The 20,504-nt window shown below is 38.3% G+C and overlaps 1 protein-coding gene across 2 annotated transcripts in view; it reads left to right on the top strand.

Annotated features, from left to right (window-relative positions):
* LOC115209345 overlaps positions 1–20,504 on the top strand; it is a 106,536-nt gene that overhangs the window by 77,798 nt on the left and 8,234 nt on the right. For both annotated transcript variants that reach the window (XM_029777713.2, XM_029777712.2), the window contains exons 2-5: positions 1,014–1,154; positions 10,232–10,391; positions 14,181–14,489; positions 16,471–16,660. In XM_029777713.2, the coding sequence (XP_029633573.1) occupies positions 10,245–10,391; positions 14,181–14,489; positions 16,471–16,660 (646 nt within the window). In that variant the 5' untranslated portion in view covers positions 1,014–1,154; positions 10,232–10,244. The remainder of the gene's footprint in view (positions 1–1,013; positions 1,155–10,231; positions 10,392–14,180; positions 14,490–16,470; positions 16,661–20,504) is intronic.

The following is a 20,504-nucleotide window of genomic DNA, read 5'->3' as shown; positions in this document are numbered from 1 at the left end:
TCATATGTCAAATACAAGATATTCAAATATAGTTCTTCAAGTTCAGGTGTATTAAGAGTTGTGGGCACCATGTATATATCAAGTTATGTATGGTCTAGATTGTAATATGTGAATGTATGTTTAGCTGTGTGTAGGCATCTGGGTAATTGTTCAGTGAATTTATTTATAATGCGCTCCTTTGTTAGCATTATCAATAGTGACTCCTCAGAGCATAATTGGCATTTGCAGGATATAGTGTTGTAGGGACTCGCATGTCTAAGTATGGACCATGTAAGGTCGTATTTTGTCTTTGCTTCCTTAAGCCTCCAGATAAAATCAGCCAGTGATGTTACACATTGTTTAAGGATATTTTGAAAGCTGGCAATGTGGTTGTGGTATCGGTTTTTGAAAAAACTGAATGATGCCTCAATATATATGTAGGGGACTTCTAGTGTTTATAGTGCACTTGTATACCACGTTCTTAGTTATACATTGGTTATCCAAAGGGCAGCTGGATCTATCTCTGTGTGGGCATAACTGTTTTATTTTGTTGGTTTGTGTACATTGGGCACTGGAGGGATTGGTTCTGTTTGGTATTTTGGTTGTCAATATTATCATTTTATTATCACTAGGTGTTCTCAGTTTATTATTTGAATTGTTGCTGTTGTTGTTTTTTGGATGGTTATCATGGATATTGTAATTATGTGTGTGTGTGTGTGTGTGTGTGATTGTGTGTATTTGTGTCTGTGTTTGTCCCCCACCATTGCTTGACAACCGATGCTGGTGTGTTATGTCCCTGTTACTTAGCAGTTTGGCAAAATAGACCGATAGAATAACTACTAGGCTTACAAAGAATAAGTCCTGGGGTCAATTTGTTTGACTAAAAAGATGGTACTCTAGCATGGCTGCAGTCAAATGACTGAAACAAATAAAAGAATATGATTTTCCTTTGTTGTATAAATCTGAAATCTTTTGTCTACCCAAATCAATTTTATTTATACTGAAGTTTTATCAATTTTTTTTTTTACCTGTAGGATTGTCTTGTGTCTAGCAACCAACTTCAATGTGTTATCCTTTGATTATATTCAACAATTTAAAAAGCCTGTAGAACTTGGGAAATGTGCTTATCGATATGTCACCCTTCGTGGTAAACAACAAGTTTTTCATCAAGATTGGTAAGTATTTTTCTTTTTTTCTTTATTCCTCCTTTGCTCTCACATCTTGGATGATACTGCTGCTAGACACAGACACACACACACACACACATACACATACACACAAACACACACCACACATACATGCACACACATATCCTAGACCATATCCAGTGACGGGTCATTCAACCAATTAGCATCAAGTCATACACAATCAAACTCCAACATCATCTACTAATGTTCTGTGAAGATGCATGGCTTAATGGCTGCCAATTCACAGCAGCACATGTCCTTGAGCAAGACACTTTATTTCACATTGCTCCAATCTACTCAGCTGACAAAAAATTATTTGTACCTGTAATTCAAAGGACCAGCTTTATCACATTCTGTGTCACACTGAATCTCCATGAGAACTGCAAAAAAAAAGAGTAATAATAATAATAATAATAATAATCATGATTTACATTTGACGGATACTTGTCCTCATCTTGTTTGTTGTTAACACATTTCAGTTTATACCCTCCAGCCTTCATCAGGTGCCTTGGGGAAATTTCGAACCTGGGTTCTCATTCCTAAGGTATTTTTCAATGTTGCTGTTATTATTGTTATTATTCAGGTCACTGCCTGGAATTGAACTCGCAATCTTGGGGTTAGTAGCCTGCAGTCTTAACCACTATGCCATATGCCCACAGGCATATGGCATAGTGCTTTAGAGCACAGGCTGCTAACCCCAAGATTGTGAGTTCGATTCCAGGCAGTGACCTGAATAATGATAGCAATAATAATAATAATACTAATAACATCAAAAAAATACCTTAGGAATGAGAACCCAGGTTTGAAATTACCCCAAGACACCTGATGAAGGCTGGAGGGTATATCAACCAAAACATGTTAACAACAAACAAGATGAGGACAAATATCCATCAAATGTAAATAATGTACATAATTCCTCATCTCCTAAATATAGAACAATAATAATAATAATCATTTAATGTCTGTTCTCCATGCTGGCATGGGTGGACAGTTTGACAGAAGCAGGCCTGGACTCCATTTTGTCTGTTTTAGCATTGTTTCTATGGCTGGATACCCTTCATTATGCTAACCACTTCATAGAGTGTACTGGGTGCTTTTAACATAGCATTGGCACAGATACTGTTACATGGCACTGGTACAGATGCTGTTACGTAGCATTGGCACAGGTGCTTTTATATGTCACCAGCATGGGGGCTTTTACAAGGCACCAGCACCCATGAGCCTGCAAAACTTGGACCACATAGCTGAGAGAGGGATGTAGTGGACATGCTTGTATGGACAATCATGATTTTACTTAGCTTGATGTGTTTTTCAAGCACAGCAAACCACCAGAGGACTTTGTCATCTCTTCAGTGAGGACCAAAGTCTGAACGTCCTTTCTCATCACTTCATTCCACGTCTTCTTGGGTCTATCCTTTCCACACTTTCCTTTCTCAATGAGACATCAGCACTTCTTGATGCAGCTGTCCTCTATCCATACACATCATATGACTATACCAGCACTGTCTGCTCTCTTCCACATGACACCTGATGCCTCATATACCCAGTTTTTCTCTCAAATCACTTACACTCTGTTGTACATGCACACTGACATCATCCATCCCATAGAGCTTGCTGGTTTAATTTCTTTCCAGCCTTTGCATGTCCTCAGTACTCACAGCCCATGTCTCACTGCTATGTAGCTCAATTGTTCATACATAGGCATCATACAATCTGCCTTTTACTCTGAGAGAGAGGCCCTTTATTACTAAGAAAGGTAGTAGTTCTCTGAATTTTGTCCAACCCATTCTTATTCTTGCAAGTATGCTTTTAGAACTACCTCCTTCACTGCTAACTTGTTTACTTAAGTAACAGAAATTGTCTACTACTTCTAAGGCAACCCCAAAGGCATTTGAGGGAGTCTCTTTTCTGTACATTCCTAGTGTTTAATGAACCTGCACATCTGCTGCACACAAAAGCTGCTTTCCCTGTTAATTTTCCTGTGGTACCACTGCACCTCTTAAGTGTCCATAGCTTGCACTGGGCACACCATATGGATTTCTACCAACACCTTTTCTACATAACAAGCAGGGCCATCTCCCTTAAGGGATCAGTGATATGTCTGTTTTCCTACTTACTAGGACTTTGGTCTTTGCTAAATTAACTCTAAGGCCCTTGGGGGCGTGGGTATACTTCTTGTGGAGAAATGGGTTGATAAAATAATCGAGGCAGTCAGAGTCTGCAATAGAATACTTAAGATTAGATTAGTGCTGCATCATGGGTGAGCAACCATTATCTTGGCCTATGCCCATCAGCTGGGGCTACCTCATGGACAGAAAGACCGATTTTATGACACCCTCTTGCAGACTACCTCATCGACAAATGGCGGGGAACTTCTCTTTGTGGCTGGTGACTTCAATGGGCATGTTGGACAACATGCAAGGGGCTTCCATGGCATACATGGAGGCTATGGTTTTGGTTCCCTCAATGAGGAGGAAACCAGGCTGCTGGAGCTCTGTGATGCAAGTGATCTTATGGTTTGTAACACTAACTTCAGGAAACCTGCCAGTCACCTATTCACCTACTGATCTGGTAGACACACTAGTCAACTTGACTACATCCTCACCAGGAAACGGGAAAGATGGTTACTTATAAATGCCAAAACCTTCCCAGGTGAAGAATACACCCCACAACATAGATTAGTAGTTAGCGACTTCAGGATCAGGGCTAAATGAATGCCCAGAAGACGACCAGCATGGAGGAGAAGGGTCTGGAAGCTTAAGGATCTTACGAATGGACAGAGATTTAGAAACATATTACTCAAAGCTTTTGATTAAATAGAGGGGGATATAGCATCACATGATGTGGAAGACAACTGGAGGTTTCTACGGGACAACCTGTTGAGGGCTACTGACCAGATCTGTGGATGGTGCAAAGTCCCCTCTCAACCCAAGGTAACATGGTGGTGGAACAAAGTAGTTGACAAGGCCATTAGGGAAAAGAAACAGGCATGAAAGGATTGGAAATTGTATCCGACTGCCAGAAGGGAAACTAGGAGACAGGTTTATTTAGCCAGAGGGGAAGCAGATAAGAAAAAATTTGCTAATGTTCTGCATCGTGAGGACCAAAGACTTGAGGTGTTTCATGTTGCAAGACAGTGCATAAGAGAGAATCATGATGTTATAGGAGAGATATGTGTCCACATGGATGATAGCTCACTTGCATTTAATGAGGCTGCAAGGAGAGAGACTTGGAGATGCAACTATGAAGAGTTACTAAAAAGATTTATACAACAAAGGAAAATCATATTCTTTTATTTGTTTCAGTCATTTGACTGCAGCCATGCTAGAGTACCATCTTTTTAGTCTAACAAATTGACCCCAGGACTTATTCTTTGTAAGCCTAGTAGTTATTCTATCGGTCTGCCAAATATCGACCCAACAGAGGAACCAGCTATCCGAATTGACAGTACTTTGATAGATAAAGCAATTAAGGGTATGAAGACAGGCAAAGCCCCTGGCCCATCAACAATCACCGCAGAGATGCTTAAAATATCTGGCGGTGTCAGCTTAGTCACCCATATAGTTAACCAGGTGATGCATGAAGGAGTCATACCCAATGACTGGTGTAGCTGCACTATAGCTAACTGTTACAAAGGTAAAGGTGACGCATTAGATATGAATAATTACAGAGGTATCAAGTTGTTGGATCAGGTAATGAAAGTCACAGAGACGGTCATAGCCCAACTAATTAGGGAGAGGGTCAGTCTAGATGAGGTGCAGTTTGGGTTTGTGCTGGGGAAAAGCACCACTGATGCTATATTTCTGGTAAGACAGCTGCAGGAAAAATACCTAGCCAAAGATAAACCTCTGTACCTGGCTTTCGTTGACATGGAGAAAGCCTTTGACAGGGTCCTCCAAACCCTTATCTGGTGGTCAATGAAGAAACTAGGGATTGGCGAATGGTTAGTGAGAGCTGTACAAGCCATGTATAGGGACTCTGTCAGTAAGGTGAGGGTTGGCAATGAGTACAGTGAAGAATTCCAGGTAGGGGTAGAGGTCTACAAACGATCAGTCCTCAGGCCCCTGTTATTCAGGCAATAACAGAGGAATTCAAGACAGGATGCCCCTGGGAGCTTCTCTATGCTGATTACCTTGCTCTAATTGCTGAGTTACTGTCAAAACTAGAGGAAAAGTTTCAGGTGTAGAAGCAAAGATTAGAATCGAAGGGGCTTAGAGTCAACCTAGTAAAAACCAAAGTTTTAATAACTAGGAAGGCAGATAAATCAAATCTCTTCAAGTAGATGGCCCTGCTTGATCTGTAGAAAAGGTGTAGGTAGAAACTCTATAAGATGTACCCAGTGTAAGCTATGGACACATAAGAGGTGCAACAATATCAAAGGAAGGCTAACTGGGAAGATAGTTTTTGTGTGTGACAAATGCTCAGGAGTAATAAACACTGAAAATGTGCAGAGAACAGCTTCCGTCACATTCCAGGGGGAAAATCTACAAGTAGTTGATAGCTTCCATTACCTAGTGACCAAGTCAGTAGCAGGGGTGGATGCTCTGAAAGTCTAGCTGCTAGAATAAGTATAGCCTGGGCAAAGTTCAGAGAGCTCCTACCTCTGCTGGTGACAAAGGGCCTCTTGCTTAGATTAAAAGGTAGACTGTCTGACACATGTGCGCGGACAGCCATGCTACATGGCAGTGAAACATGGGCTGTGGAGTGTAAGCTTGCATGGAATGAAGCCAGTATGATCTGCTGAATGTATAATGTCAGTGTGCATACACGACAGAGTGTAAGCGCCTTGAGAGAAAAGTGGGACTTCAGAAGCATCAGATGTGGCATGCAAGAGAGACGACTGCACTGGTATGGTCATGTGCTGTGAATGGATGAGGACAGCAGTGTGAAAAAGTGTCACACCCTAGCAGTTGAGGGGACCTGTGGAAGAGGTAGACCCAGGAAGACTTGGGATGAGGTGGTGAAGCACGACCTTCGAACATTGGCCCTCGTGCTGGTGGCATGTAAAAGCACCCAATACACTCTCAGAGTGGTTGGCATTAGGAAGGGCATCTAGCTGTCGAAACATTGCCTGATTAGATTGGAGCCTGGTGCAGCCTTCTGGCTTGCCAGCCCTCAGTCAAACAGTCCAACCCATGCCCGCATGGAAAGCGGACATTAAACGATTATTATTATTATTATTATTATTATTATTATTATTATTGAGAGAGTAGTGCATGTCATCAAATTGACACTGGAGTAAAATATATAAGGGTACACCAGGCACATGCATCACAACTATATGTGTGTAACATGGTGATCACTTGTCTGGATAAACAGTGCAGGACCTTGCAGGTGCAGCCCAGTTAGAATTTTCTTCAGGACTAGAAAGTTATCCCACTCAAAAGGTCCCTGAATAAGGTTTGTTTAAGGATGATGAGTGAAACACACGTTTCCAGAGGTGAATTATTCAAACCCCAAAGAATTCCTCTCAACACATGGCTATGATGCTCCCCCAATACTTCTGCTCGTGATCAGTGATGCATATATCACCAGCCACCACGAGGCATGCTCAACTGGTTATGGTCAAATTACTGACAAGCAAATCTGTGGTATTGAGCATAATATTTACTGTAGCCCATCTTTTATACATGATAATACTTCCAATCAGTTAAGATCAGAAGCCATGTGAGCTAGCACCTGATATTGCATCATGGCATATATTGTTGTTGTTGTTGTTGTTGCTATCATTATTATTATTATTATTATTATTATTATTATTATTATTATTATTATTATTATTATTATTATTATCATCATCATTATTATTACTATTATTATTATATATCATCTGATGGTGTAGAACTACCCAATGGAAAGAGAACCAAGGATGTTGAGATGGGTGGATATAAGTATCTGGGTGTTTTGCAGTCAAGGAAAGGGAGGTGAAGGAAAGCTTCAAGTGAGAATACCTCAAAAGAACCAATTTAATTATGGGGAGTAGACTCAATGGAAAGAACAAGACCAGGGAAATGAATACATGAGTTGTGTCTTTAATGTGATACAGTGCAGATGTTGTTTGGTGGACAAAAACAAGCTTAAGGAAATGGATAGAAAAATCAAGAAAATGATGACAATGAACAATGAGCTACACCCTAAAAGTGATATCGATTGTATGTGCCAAAATACAAGGGAGATAGAGGTCTCATAGGATGGAAGATCTGTATTGTCAATGAGGAAAACGGTCTGGGATGGTATGTCAAAAAGCAGGTTGAACCTTTGTTTGTTGCTGTAAGAAATAACACAATACCTAGTGAAATGTGACATTTAAGAAACGAGATACAGAACAAAAATTAAACAACTGAAAAATGAAAAAAATACATGGGCAGTACCTCAGAGAAATTGAAGGGAAAGACAATACCAACACCTGGAGGTGGCTAAGAAAAAGTGATCTGAAAGGATACACTGAAACATTGTTATGAGAAACCCAGGAAAAAGGTCTGAGAACTAATTACACCAAGTTCCAGTTAGATAAGAGCAGTGATTCGTTCATATGTAGGACGTGTGGCAGCAAAAATAAAATGGTCTAACATATTTTGAGTGAGTGTAACAAACTGGCCCAAAAGGATTCTAAAAGGAGGCATGATAACAGGGCTACATTTGTTCGCTGGAGCTTGCGTGAGAAGTATGGTCTTGGAAAAATGGTATGGGAATTTCTTAGATGGAAATGGTATGGGAATAACCAAGAAAGCATCACCAAAGATAATGAATATAAGATCTTTTAGGATTTTACAAGCTAATATAACTCAGTGATTGATGCTTGGAGACCGGATGCTGTTGTAGTGGATAAAAGGAAGAAAATCAAGATTATATATATTGTCATACTTGGAGATGCACACATGGATGACAAAGAGCTGGGAAAGATTGCGAAAAACACAAACTACTAAAAGATGAAATTGCATGAATGTGGGCAATAAAGAGAGTAACTGTCATCCCAGTAGGTGTAGGAGCACTCAGAGCACTAACAACTAGGTTTGAGAAATATGATGGAGAAATTGGAATTAACATGAGAGTAGAACATGCTAAGAAAACTGTTCTATTGGTGACAGCCAGGATTTTGAGATTGGTGCTTGAGTGTTGAGTATTGAGTAAAGAAACCCTGTGAGACCTTTGACAACAGGTTGCTGTCCACTCCTACAGAATTAACCAGAGCAAGTCAAATTGAGAGCTCTGAGAAATAAAATGGAAATACTAATAATAAAAATCTTTTCTACTATAGGCACAAGGCCTGAAATTTTGGGGGAGGGGTTAATTCAATTACATTGACTCCAGTACTCAACTGGTACTTAATTTATTAACCCTGAAAGGATGAAAGTCAAAGTCAACCTCGGCAGAATCTGAACTCAGAACATAACAATAGACAAAATGTCGCTAAGCACTTTGCCTGGCATACTAACAATTCTGCCAGTTTGCCACCTGAAAAAAAAAAAATAATGATGATGATGATGGTGTCAAATTTTGGCACAAAGCCAGCAATTTTAGGGAAGGAGGTAAGTTGATTATGTCAACCCCAGTGTTTAACTGGTACTTATTTTATTAGTCCTGAAATGATGAAAGACAAAGTCGATCCTGGTGGAATTTGAATTCAATATAAAGACAGACAAAATGCTACTAAGCATTTTTGTCTGGCATGTTAACAATTCTGCCAGCTCACTGCTGTAGTAGTAGTAGTAGTAGTAGTAGTGGTGGTGGTGGTGGTGGTGGTGGTAGTAGTAGTAGTATGCCCATAAACGTCTATGTGGTTAAGAAGGTAGCTTTACAACCATGTGGTCTTAGGTTCAGTCCCACTGCCTGGCACCTTGGGCAATTATCTTCTATATTCCTGGACTGACCAATGCCTAGTGAGTGAATTTGTTAGATCGAAACTGTGGAAGCCCTTTGTATGTATATGTGTGTGTGTGTGTGTGTGTTTATGTATATGTATGTATGTTTGTATGTATGTGTGTCTTTGTGTTTGTCCCGCCACCTTTTGACAACCAGTGCTGGTTTGTTTACATTCCTGTAACATAGTCATTTTGGCAAAAGAGACCAAAAGAATAATTACCAGGCTTAAATACCAAGTACTAGGGTGGCTTTGTTTGACTAAACTCTTCAGGGTGGTGCTTCAGCATGGTCACAGTCCAGTAACTGAAACAAGTAATGGACAAATGATAAAAGATAAATTATGTGACTTCGTGCCAATATCAAATACTATTACTTGTGGATAGGTTGTACCATTGGATAGATTGCACCCTTAGTTTGGGGTTGTCAAAGTAGGTATTTGCACTTGACTTGCAAACAGATCACACTATAATCTGGGGAGTTAAAATGGCCCCTTTATAGCTTTAATTTAACTAGTATTTGTTAAATGTTATCAAATTTTCACCTTTATTTCAAAACTTAGCTTACAAATATTTAAACATTTTTGCGGAAGTGGCTTTATGGAAGTAGTCTAATTGATAAATCAACTTCCTTACTGATATGCAGTTGTCTATTTCAGTTCCCACTTCTGTCAAGTGAATAAGTTGCACCCGATTTTTATCGAAATTTTGGGTGTAAAAGAAGTGCAACCTATCTACAATTATATATAGTAGTTAACTCTACTCTTTACTCTTTTACTTGTTGCAGTCATTTGACTGCGGCCATGCTGGAGCACCACCTTTCGTCGAGCAAATCGACCCCAGTACTTATTCTTTGTAAGCCTAGTACTTATTCTATCGGTCTCTTTTGCCAAACCGCTAAGTTACGGGGATGTAAACACACCAGCATCGATTGTCAAGCGATGTTGGGGAGCAAACACAGACACACAAACATATACACATACATACATATATATATATACATATATACAACAGGCTTCTTTCAGTTTCCGTCTACCAAATCCACTCACAAGGCTTTGGTCAGCCCGAGGCTATAGTAGAAGACACTTGTCCAAGGTGCCAGGTAGTGGGACTGAACCCGGAACCATGTGGTTGGTAAGCAAGCTACTTACCACACAGCCACTCCTGTGCCTATATGATTTTTTTCTTTCTTTGTGTGTGTTTCAGTGCATTCTATGAAATGGGGACATCTAAATTTGAAGCAAGTAATACCAATGATTCCTTCATCGTAAGCCTGAATGAAGAAAATCTACTGACTCACATCAACTTGTGTGATGGTGATGCTGCCTCGTACATGGGGCTTTTATATGAAGGAGAATGCTTAGCAGTAAGTTTGATTTTTGTTGTTTTTTTTCCCACTCACTTTTTTGTATTGCAATGGTCATTGTTGTTGCTGCTGTTATTTGCCACTAGATTAGCTATGTTGGAGCAGGCATAAAACCAAAGGCCACCTGTGACCATCCATCTTTTTTAGGCATATTATGAAGACTTGTATTATCTAAAGTGCCATTCAAGGTGAATTGTTAGTACACCAGACAAAATGTGCTTAGTGGCACTACTTCTGGTCCTCCTGAGCCTAAATTCTACAAAGGCTGACTTTGCCATTTGTCCTTTCAGGATCAATAAAATAAATACCAGTTGAGCACTGAGGTTGATGTAATTGACTAGCACACACCATCCCTCCTCTCTCTCTCACTCTCTCATGCACACACACACACACACACATACACACAGATTTCAATCATTGCACCTATAGTAGAAAGTAGAAAGAATTATCTTAAGTGCCTTTGCCCTATTTGGTATAGTGTGACTTGAAGGAAATTTAGCTGCTATTCATGGCAGGTCAAGCAACCAGATAATAGTTTTCTTCATTAGTTCAGTATTGCATTGGTGGTTTCCACTCAGAAGGGATGAAATGCAGTCTTTCATCTCTTCTGGGTCCTTAAAATAAAAAAAAAACTAATAGTATATGTGTCACCTTGTGCCAATGTAAGAAAAACATTATTAAAGGGAAAAGTGCCTTATTGCTTTTAGTCTTGCTCCTTTACATTCTGAGTTCAAACCCTACTAGTGTCAACTTTGCATTTTTATAACTGTTGGTTCCTTAACCTTTTAACTGTGAAATTCAATTTCATGGTTATTCCAGCAATGATGTTAAATATCTACCAAAAAATAGAATTTGTATTTTCTGCAAGTCACATTGCCTCAATAAACTTGACATGTCTCAACAAAAGTTTCGAACTGGACATTTATCAAAAAAAGATAGATTGGTATATAAAACTGCCTTCTGCTATTAAGAGTAATGAGATTTTGAGTGGATGTATCTGATTTCTGCAAGAAAAGGGTTAAAATATATACCAGAAATGTGTCGAGAGATTGTCCAATAGATTATAACTAATCCTTTTAAATTTGCGGCTCTGCATCAATATAAGAGATCATTGTCAGAATTATTTAACCCTTTAGCATTTAAACCAGCCATATCCAGCTCAAATGTTCCATCTGTTTTATGTTTAAACTGACCACATCTGGCCTCTCACAGCTACCCTACAACATCATCTGAAAATAAATGATCACATCCTGGAAATCCTGAAGCTGTGTGATGATGCATGATTAACTCAAAACAATGTGGATAAATAAGCATTACATTTAACAGAATAATGTGAATACCATAGAGTTAAGGTGGTGAGCCAACAGAATCATTACCCTACCGGACAAATGCTTGGAGGCATTTTGTCCATCTTTATGTTCAAAACCTGCCACGGTCAACTTTGCCTTTTATCCTTTCAAGGTCAAAGAAATAAGTTACCAGTTGATCAGCAGCAGCAGCAGCAACAACATCTACACTGAGCCAGATGATGTCAGGCTACCAATAGTTTGTTAGTGTTTTAGAACAGGAAAATTTAGTCTCTTCAAATATTTCCAGACAGTAAATTTTTCAATATTGTTTCATTTTCACACAACATAGTATTCTACATCTGTATACATATTTAATTCCTCAGCTGTTCACATCTGTGCATACATTTTCCAGATGTTTGCACATGTGTGGGTGTATGTGTGTGTGTGCATGCGTGTGTTTGTGTGTGTGTGCATGCGTGTGTGTTTGTTTGTGTGTGCATGCGTGTGTTTGTGTGTTTGTGCATGCATGTGTTTGTGTGTGTGTGTGTGTAAATTTAAGTCACAATATATGGAGTCAAGTAATGTATATGATATATGTATGTGTGTGTATCATTATCATCATTGTTTAACGCCTGTTTTCCATGCTGGCATGGGTTGGATGGTTCGACTGGGGTCTGGGAAGCCAGGAGGATGCACCAGGCCCCAATCTGATCTTGCTGTGTTTCTACTGCTGGATGTACTTCCTAACGCCAACCACTCCGAGAGTGTAGTGGGTGCTTTTTATGTGTTTCCAGCACAGGTGCCAGAGGAGCTGGCATCGACCATGATCAGATGGTGCTTTTTACATGCCACCGGCACAGAAGCTAGTCAACACAGCACTGGCATCTGCCATGTTCAGACGGGCGCAGTGAATAAAATGTCATCTAAATCATGCAAAAATGAAAATAACACTGACATCTCATTTTAACAGATATATTTACTAAAATTACATAAGAATATTTTGAAATACTAAAGAGTAAATTTATTCAATAAAATTGCCACTGGCTTCAACCATAGCCTCCAGACGACTTAAAAATCTCCTGCAACTCTTTTGGATAGTCTCCTTGTTTAAGTTGGTGAATGAAGGCATAATGTCGCCATCACTAGTGATCACCCCAAACACCATGATGTTGACTGGATTTTCACTCTCAGTACATGTCCTTTGATTGTGCCTTCCCCAGATTGACACCCAAACACTCTGAAATATTTATATTGGAGCTTCCAGCATGAATGCCAAGTAATACAATATGTTGTTTCCAAATTTCTGACTGAGTGAATTGTGTCATGGTGCTGTTTTTTTTTCACAGATGGTGCCCAACTGACCCTACTATACTGAGTAATATACAAAATCAAAAACAATGTTCATGTGCAAAATTTAAAATATATAATGGCGACAATTTACCCACCACACCCTGTATGTTTGTGTGTGTGTATATATATATATATATATATATATATATATATGTGTGTGTGTATATATATGTGTGTGTGTGTGTGTGTGTGTGCGTGTCTGTACATATATGTATGTAGGTATGTGTGTGCAGACACATATGTTGCCCCATCTATTCACATCTGTAAACATACTTCCTCAGCTGTTTGTCTTATTTTGCCCAGCCACTCACTTTCTTCTAATTAACTTGCTGACTTGTCTGTCAACTCCAGTCATTTCTCCAAACAACCAATCACAAGTGACATAATTCACATGTAATACTTTCTTCCCTTCTCAGATATATACAAAGTATGCTGTGGCCATTTCTCTGTTTCTCTTGACTTGTCTAAACATTTTCTCACAAGCACAGGACATATCAATGATTCAAATTTTCTTTTGAGAAGAGTATTTTCATAACTAAATTTTTCTGGCAGAGGGGAAGTTATGCATTTGATATTTGAAATTCCAGTTCCATATTTTCCCCACTTGTCTTTTCCTTCAGAGTAGTCCACTACTCTTTGATTTTTAAAGAGAATAGATTTGTTCCAACTAAGGCTTCATCCTTTTTTGGATCAAGTGATTTGTATTTTTGAGTGCAGTTCCAAATATACCACCTTCACCATGCTTCTCTTACACAGCAGATATGCAAGTGTTTTGTATGTCTAGCATACTCCTATATCATGCTCAGTTTGTGCTACAATGCAATTTACTACTCCTAATTGAGAGTGGATTTTCTAGTACACTTTCAGCCCATCTATAAACTGAAAATGTATTTTTTTGATATTTCTTGCTCCAAGTTTTAGTTGGCCTCAGATGAAAGTAGAAGATGCTTGCACAAGGTACAATGCAGTGGGACTGAACCCAGAACCATATAGCTGAGAAGGAAACTTATTACATAGCCACACCTGTGCCGACTATTAGAAACTGTAATTGGCTGAACCTTCCCCTATTACCAAAATAATTGTGTTGCCATGTGCCATTGTTAGAAACCGTCATTATTAACCTTTCTGGTATTGTTTTTATGATTATTAGGTGGAAATTGGTAATATGATAACATTCAACCAAAGTACCTACATCAGAGCTTTCGTGGAGAATTACAGAACAGGTATCGATGAACTGACTGTTGACTGGAGCCCTTTCGAAGGCTTCACACATTACTATAAACAGGTTTATTACCTGCAGAAACGTAGTTATGGTACCTATGAATTAATTATTGCTCAGATGACATTTGAAAATAACAACCAGAGAAATGCTGCACAAAACCTTGTGTTAACACCACCATTATTGTCTGACCAAATGGAAGTCATAAACGAAGCTGTTGGCACACCACAGCACATTCGGGTAAGTATATGTTACACATATAGTTATGTTTTGTGTTTGTGTATATGTGTATGTGTTTTTGTGTGTATGAACATCTCTGTATAACTGCATGCATAGGTACTTGTGTATGAGTACATATATATGTATGTGTGTGTGCAAATGTGTCCATGTGTATGTGTGCTTCTGTGAGAATGCTTGTATATCTTTGCATCGCAATGAGTTTGTATATCTTTGTATCTGCAAGTGTGCATGTATGTGTGTGTGTATCAGATGTTTTTTAAATAGTCAGAAAAGTAGAGACTGTGTGCATAGTTTGCTTAAGAAGAAATGGATAACATCTATTTACTAACTCTTTCACGGCACCAAAAACTGTGTTTGAATTCTATGATACCACATTCTGGGCAACAACAGCTATTTCCTCTTATAGTTTTTTTTAACCCTTTAGCATTCAGATTACTCTATCAAATGTCATACTTATGTATTCACATCATCTTAAATTTCATAGCGTTGAGAATTTTATGATGTGATTGTTTATTTGTAAAATGATATTATAGGTTAGTTGTGAAAAGCCAGTTCTGGCCAGTTTCAGCATAAAACGGGTTGAATATTCTGGCTAGGTTTGGCTAGTTTAAATGCTAAAAGGTTAAAATTGTAGCTAAGACTTTATAGGATTAAAATCACAGTATTTTTTTAATTCTGAGATTGTTGTGGCTTGTGTTGAACTTCAACTTCTGTGAGTGAAAGATTGATGTCTGTTCAGGAAACATGGTAAGAAATGGAATTCTAGAGTGTTACAGTCTGGGGAGGAATGGTTGTGAAAGGATTTAGTGCAGGATTTAAAGAGAATTATGATAGATTAGGGATGACAAGTAGAGAAGAGATGTGTCCATCAGTGGCACAGTGAGTAAGAGAATTACTATCATTATTTTGGTTAAAAAACAATTTCTATTCAAAAAGTAAGGACAAATATTGATTTCAAATTTTGGCACAAGGCCAACAATTTCAGGAGAGGGGGTAAGTCAATTACATTGACCCCAGTATTGAACTGGCAGTTACTTGATCAATCCCAAAAGGATGAAAGGTAAAGTCAACCCTGGCAAAATTTGAACTAAAGACATAAAGATGAATGAAATGCCACAAAGCATTTTGCCTGGTATGCTGACAATTCTGCCAGCTCACCACCTTAACAAGGACAAATATTGCAAAGTATTTTGTCTGAAACGTAATTCCACAACTCTGCCATCCATTTTGCCAAAATAATGATCTAGTACAAGGGAACCTTATTCTTATAATTCTAGAAGCTGTTCTAAAATCTGAAGACTCTTCATGCAAAAGAACCAATCTCTAATCTTAACCTTGGAAAAAAAGAATTAATTCTTCATTTCCCCCAAAAAGTTCTACCTAGAACTGTATTAACCCTTTTGATACCAACCTGTCTGAGACTGTCCTTAGTTCTATGATACAAATTTCCCATTTGAAAGTGAACTAATTTAAAAGCCTACCATCAAAATTTCTTGTTAATTTGTTCCAAACACCAGCTTAATAATGACAAATTTATTTTAATAAATTCTTCATTTTTTTCTTATTAATTAATAGAAACAAAGTCAATATATTTCAATATAAATAACAAAATACAGGGTTAGAGGGTTTACTGAAGTTTTAAATAAGAACTGTAGACACCATCCTACCTGGATTTTAAAAAAACTCTTATGTAATATTCTTTTACATCAGATAGATAGATAGATAGATAGATAGATAGATAGATAGATCACTCATCTTGTATGAATGATCTATGTATTGTATATTGTGATTAATATTATGTATGTCTATGATTGATGTATTATCTTTTTTGGGGTGTATGTACACTTTCTCTCTCTCACACACATACACACATACACACACACACACATGCACACATCACATGCAGATTTCAACAAGCAATCATTTCAAGTTTCAAAATCACAGCAGTTTCTTCATTCATTTTGTATTTTATAATTTATAGCTCATTAGAGTTTCCACAGCAGAATATATCAAAAAATTCAAGGATTATAATGCTGAAAATTTCCCTGAGGTTCTCTACCAAATCAGAAGTTATGAAAATGATGTTCGACGAATGAGAAAAATGGTTAAAGAAGATAAAAGCAAACATCATCTGGAGTATGAATTCCACCCTTTTGCAAATGCTGTCCCAGGTAACAATTCAATTTTTTTTTCATATGCAGCTGCCAAAATCAAGACCTTCATTGATAATAACAACACAATGACTGTTATTTTAAGGTTAAAGCAAAAAGACAAGATGACCTTAATTTCAGTTATTGTATTTAAAATGTATTCATGTATGTTTGTGTATAAATTGTACATGAGTAGCTGTAAGGTAAACCACATGAAAGAGAAGGTTGAGACCCACTGCATGGTATCATGAGCAAGTATCCCCTGCTATAGCCTCAGGCCAACCAAAACCTTGTGAGTAGATTTCATAGACAGAAACTAGAAGCCCATCGTATATGTGTGTATGCATTTGTCCCACACCACTGCTTGACAACTGGTGTTAGTGTGCTTACATCCCTATAACTTAGCAGTTTGGCAAAAGAGACTGAAAAAATAAAAATAAAAAATGTAAGAAAAAAGATATACTTACATATAGATATACATATATAGAGAAAACTGCGCTAAACCACTGGTGTTAAAATGATGTTATTAAATCAATATCCAATTTTTTCACCCTCATTTTGACTATATATATATATACACACACACACAAATGTAAATATATATATATATATATATATATATATATATATATATATATGTGTGTGTGTGTGTGTGTGTGTGTGTAAGTATATCTTTTTTCTTACATATATATATAATATATATATATATATATAATATATATATATATATGCAAGCTTGTTAATCATACAGCCTATGACATTGCCATATGGATATTAAACATGTTTCCCAACTATGTGGTCTCGTGTTCACTCCTACTGCACAGCACCTTGAGAAATTGGGCAAGTGTTTTCTACTTAGCCTGGACTGACCAGGGCCTTGTGAATAGACTTAGTAGACAGTAATTGAAAGAAGGCCCACAAATATTTATATATAGGGCTGAGAGTTTTGTGTGTTGGCACTTATCAAACTAGTTATAAGTGAAAAAGCTGTAGGTTTATATAGCTGGTGAGAATTACATTTTCCTCTGGATAAATATTTAAGAGACTTGTTGGGTAAGACCTGAATAATGTGAGATGAGATGTAAACTATGAAAAGAAAACAGAACAGAATTGGAGTTTTACCTTATATTTCTATTTTGGAGGATTATGACCTCTTCTTCAGGACAAACAAAGGATGGAAAAAAGGTCATTGCTCAGATATGTGGGTGAGGGCTATGACATGTGCAGGCTGGTGTTGTTTTAGTAACCATTCTGCTTCTTGTAGCTCTTTTCTGTTGTTTATAGGTGGTCTCAATTTGTTGATAAGGAGGGCCTTCATTATTCTAAGATTGTCTCTATTACACTGAGTGGCCTTGATGGGTACTGTGAAATCCTGGATCTGGCACTTCTGTTGAATTTTTTGTTTGAAGTGTCTGTCTGTAAATGTTCCTTGATACAAACATGCAGTTTCCTAGTGGTGCTCCCAGTATAGGATGCTCACCGACATTTAAGTAAAAAACCACCTACAAAAGTGCAGTGGCAGGATTTTATGGTATCCATCAGGACAAATCAACACAATAGAGACAATCACAGAATCATAGAGGCTCACCTTATCAACTAACTGAGACCAGCTATAACAGAAAAGAGCAACATAAAGCAACACCAGTCTGCACATGTCACTATCCTCCCCAGCACATCTGAGTAACCCCTCACTCATCCACATGTCCTGAAGGAGATGCCATAATCCTGATATGTAGAAATATATGGTAAAACTCCAATTTTACATTGCTTTCTTTTTGTAGTTTACTTTATATCTTCCCACATTGTTCCAGCTTTACCAAACAAGTCTCTTTAATGTAATATCACAAATGAATAACTATATCAGATTATTATAGCTGTTTTTACACATTTTTAATAGATGAATGAGTACACTACATCATTGCAAAAAACCTTATTCAATTGATGATGCATATAATTTCAAAACAATCGTGTTCTGATGGTGTTCATGGAGTGTTCTTATGTTGTTTTGAAATTATATGTATCATCTGATGAATATGGTTTTTTGAAATGATGTAATGTACTCATTCATCCATTTAAAATGTGTAAGAAACAGTTGTAATGAACTGACATTTATCCATCACCTATTGTTATTCATTTGCTCATAATATACCAAAGGGATTCATGAGATATTGGTCATCCTAGAGTATACCAAACAATGTATGATCAACAAAATGTGTGCTTTGGACCAGTCCCCAGGTGCTAAATATGTATAGTGGTGGTTTTCTCTGTGTACACAACCTGAATATTTTACTGGATATTTATTTGACTAAAGGTGATCACAGGTTAACTCAACCCTATCATTCAAGTACCTGATTCTCTCAAGAATCCTTATTATTGTGTGAATGTGTGTGTATATATATATATATATATAGGAGAGGCTGTGTGGTAAGTAGCTTGCTTACCAACCACATGGTTCTGGGTTCAGTCCTACTGCATGGCATGTTGGGCAAGTGTCTTGTACTATAGCCTCAGGAGGCCGACCAAAGCCTTGTGAGTGGATTTGGTAGACAGAAACTGAAAGAACACAAACACACATACATATATATGTATGTGTGTTTGTATTCATCTCTATGTGTTTGTCCCCCAAACATCACTTGACAACCAATGCTGGTGCGTTTATGTCGCTGTAACTTAGCAGTTGGGCAAATGAGACCGATACAATAAGTACTAGGCTTACAAAGAATAAGTCCTGGGGTCGATTTGATTGACTAAAGGTGGTGCTCCTGCATGGCTGCAGTCAAATGACTGAAACAAGTAAAAGAATAAAAGGATATATATATAAATATATATATATATATATATAATATATATATATATATATAATGTAAACAATGCGACCTATGTGTTGAGGAAATGTACCAAATTTTCACTTCTAAATTTTATCTGATAAACACTAGGCAAGTATGTGGTTTAAGGTGTCTTCATGCAAATAAATATACTTTTAAGAAATTCAAATAAATATATTGAATTTAATCATCATCATCATCATCGTTTAACGTCCGTTTTCCATGCTAGCATGGGTTGGACAGTTCAACTGGGGTCTCGGAAGCCAGAAGGCTGCGCCAGGCCCAGTCTGATCTGGCAGAGTTTCTACAGCTGGATGCCCTTCCTAACACCAACCACTCCATGAGTGTACTGGGTGCTTTTTACGTGCCACCTGCACAGGTGCCAGATGAGGCTGGCAAACGGCCATGATCGGATGCTGCTTTTTACATGCCACCGGCACGGGGCCCAGACGGGGCTGGCAATGGCTGCAATCGGATGGTGCATTTTACGTGCCACTGGCACGGAGGCCAGTCGGTGGGGGGGCGCTGACAACGGCCATGTTCGGATGGTTCTCTTACGTGCCATCGGCACTGGTATCACAGCTACAATTTCCATTGATGTTGATCGATTTTGATTTTGATTTTCATTTTCATTTTCCTCAACAGGTCTTCACACATAGGGTTTGTGTCACAAGAAGGAAAGGTATGCATAAGGGGACTGGCTATGTCCCAGGTAGAGGCCATGGGTTATGGTCTCACTTGTCCTGCCGGGTCTTCCAACGCACAGCATACTTCCAAAGGTCTCGGTCTCTGGTCATCTCCTTGATGAGACCTAATGTTCGAAGGTCGTGCTTCACCACCTCGTCCCAGGTTTTCCTGGGTCTACCTCTTCCACAGGTTCCCTCAACCGCTAGGGTGTGGCACGTTTTCACACAGCTATCTTCATCCATTCTCGCTACATGACCATACCAGCGCAAACGCCTCTCTTGCACACCACAACTGATGCTTCTTAGGTCCAACTTTTCTCTCAAGGTACTTACACTCTGTTGAGTATGAACACT

Source organism: Octopus sinensis, linkage group LG3, assembly GCF_006345805.1.
Source record: "Octopus sinensis linkage group LG3, ASM634580v1, whole genome shotgun sequence".
Taxonomy (NCBI): domain Eukaryota; kingdom Metazoa; phylum Mollusca; class Cephalopoda; order Octopoda; family Octopodidae; genus Octopus; species Octopus sinensis.
This window is presented reverse-complemented; position numbering and strand designations above follow the sequence as displayed.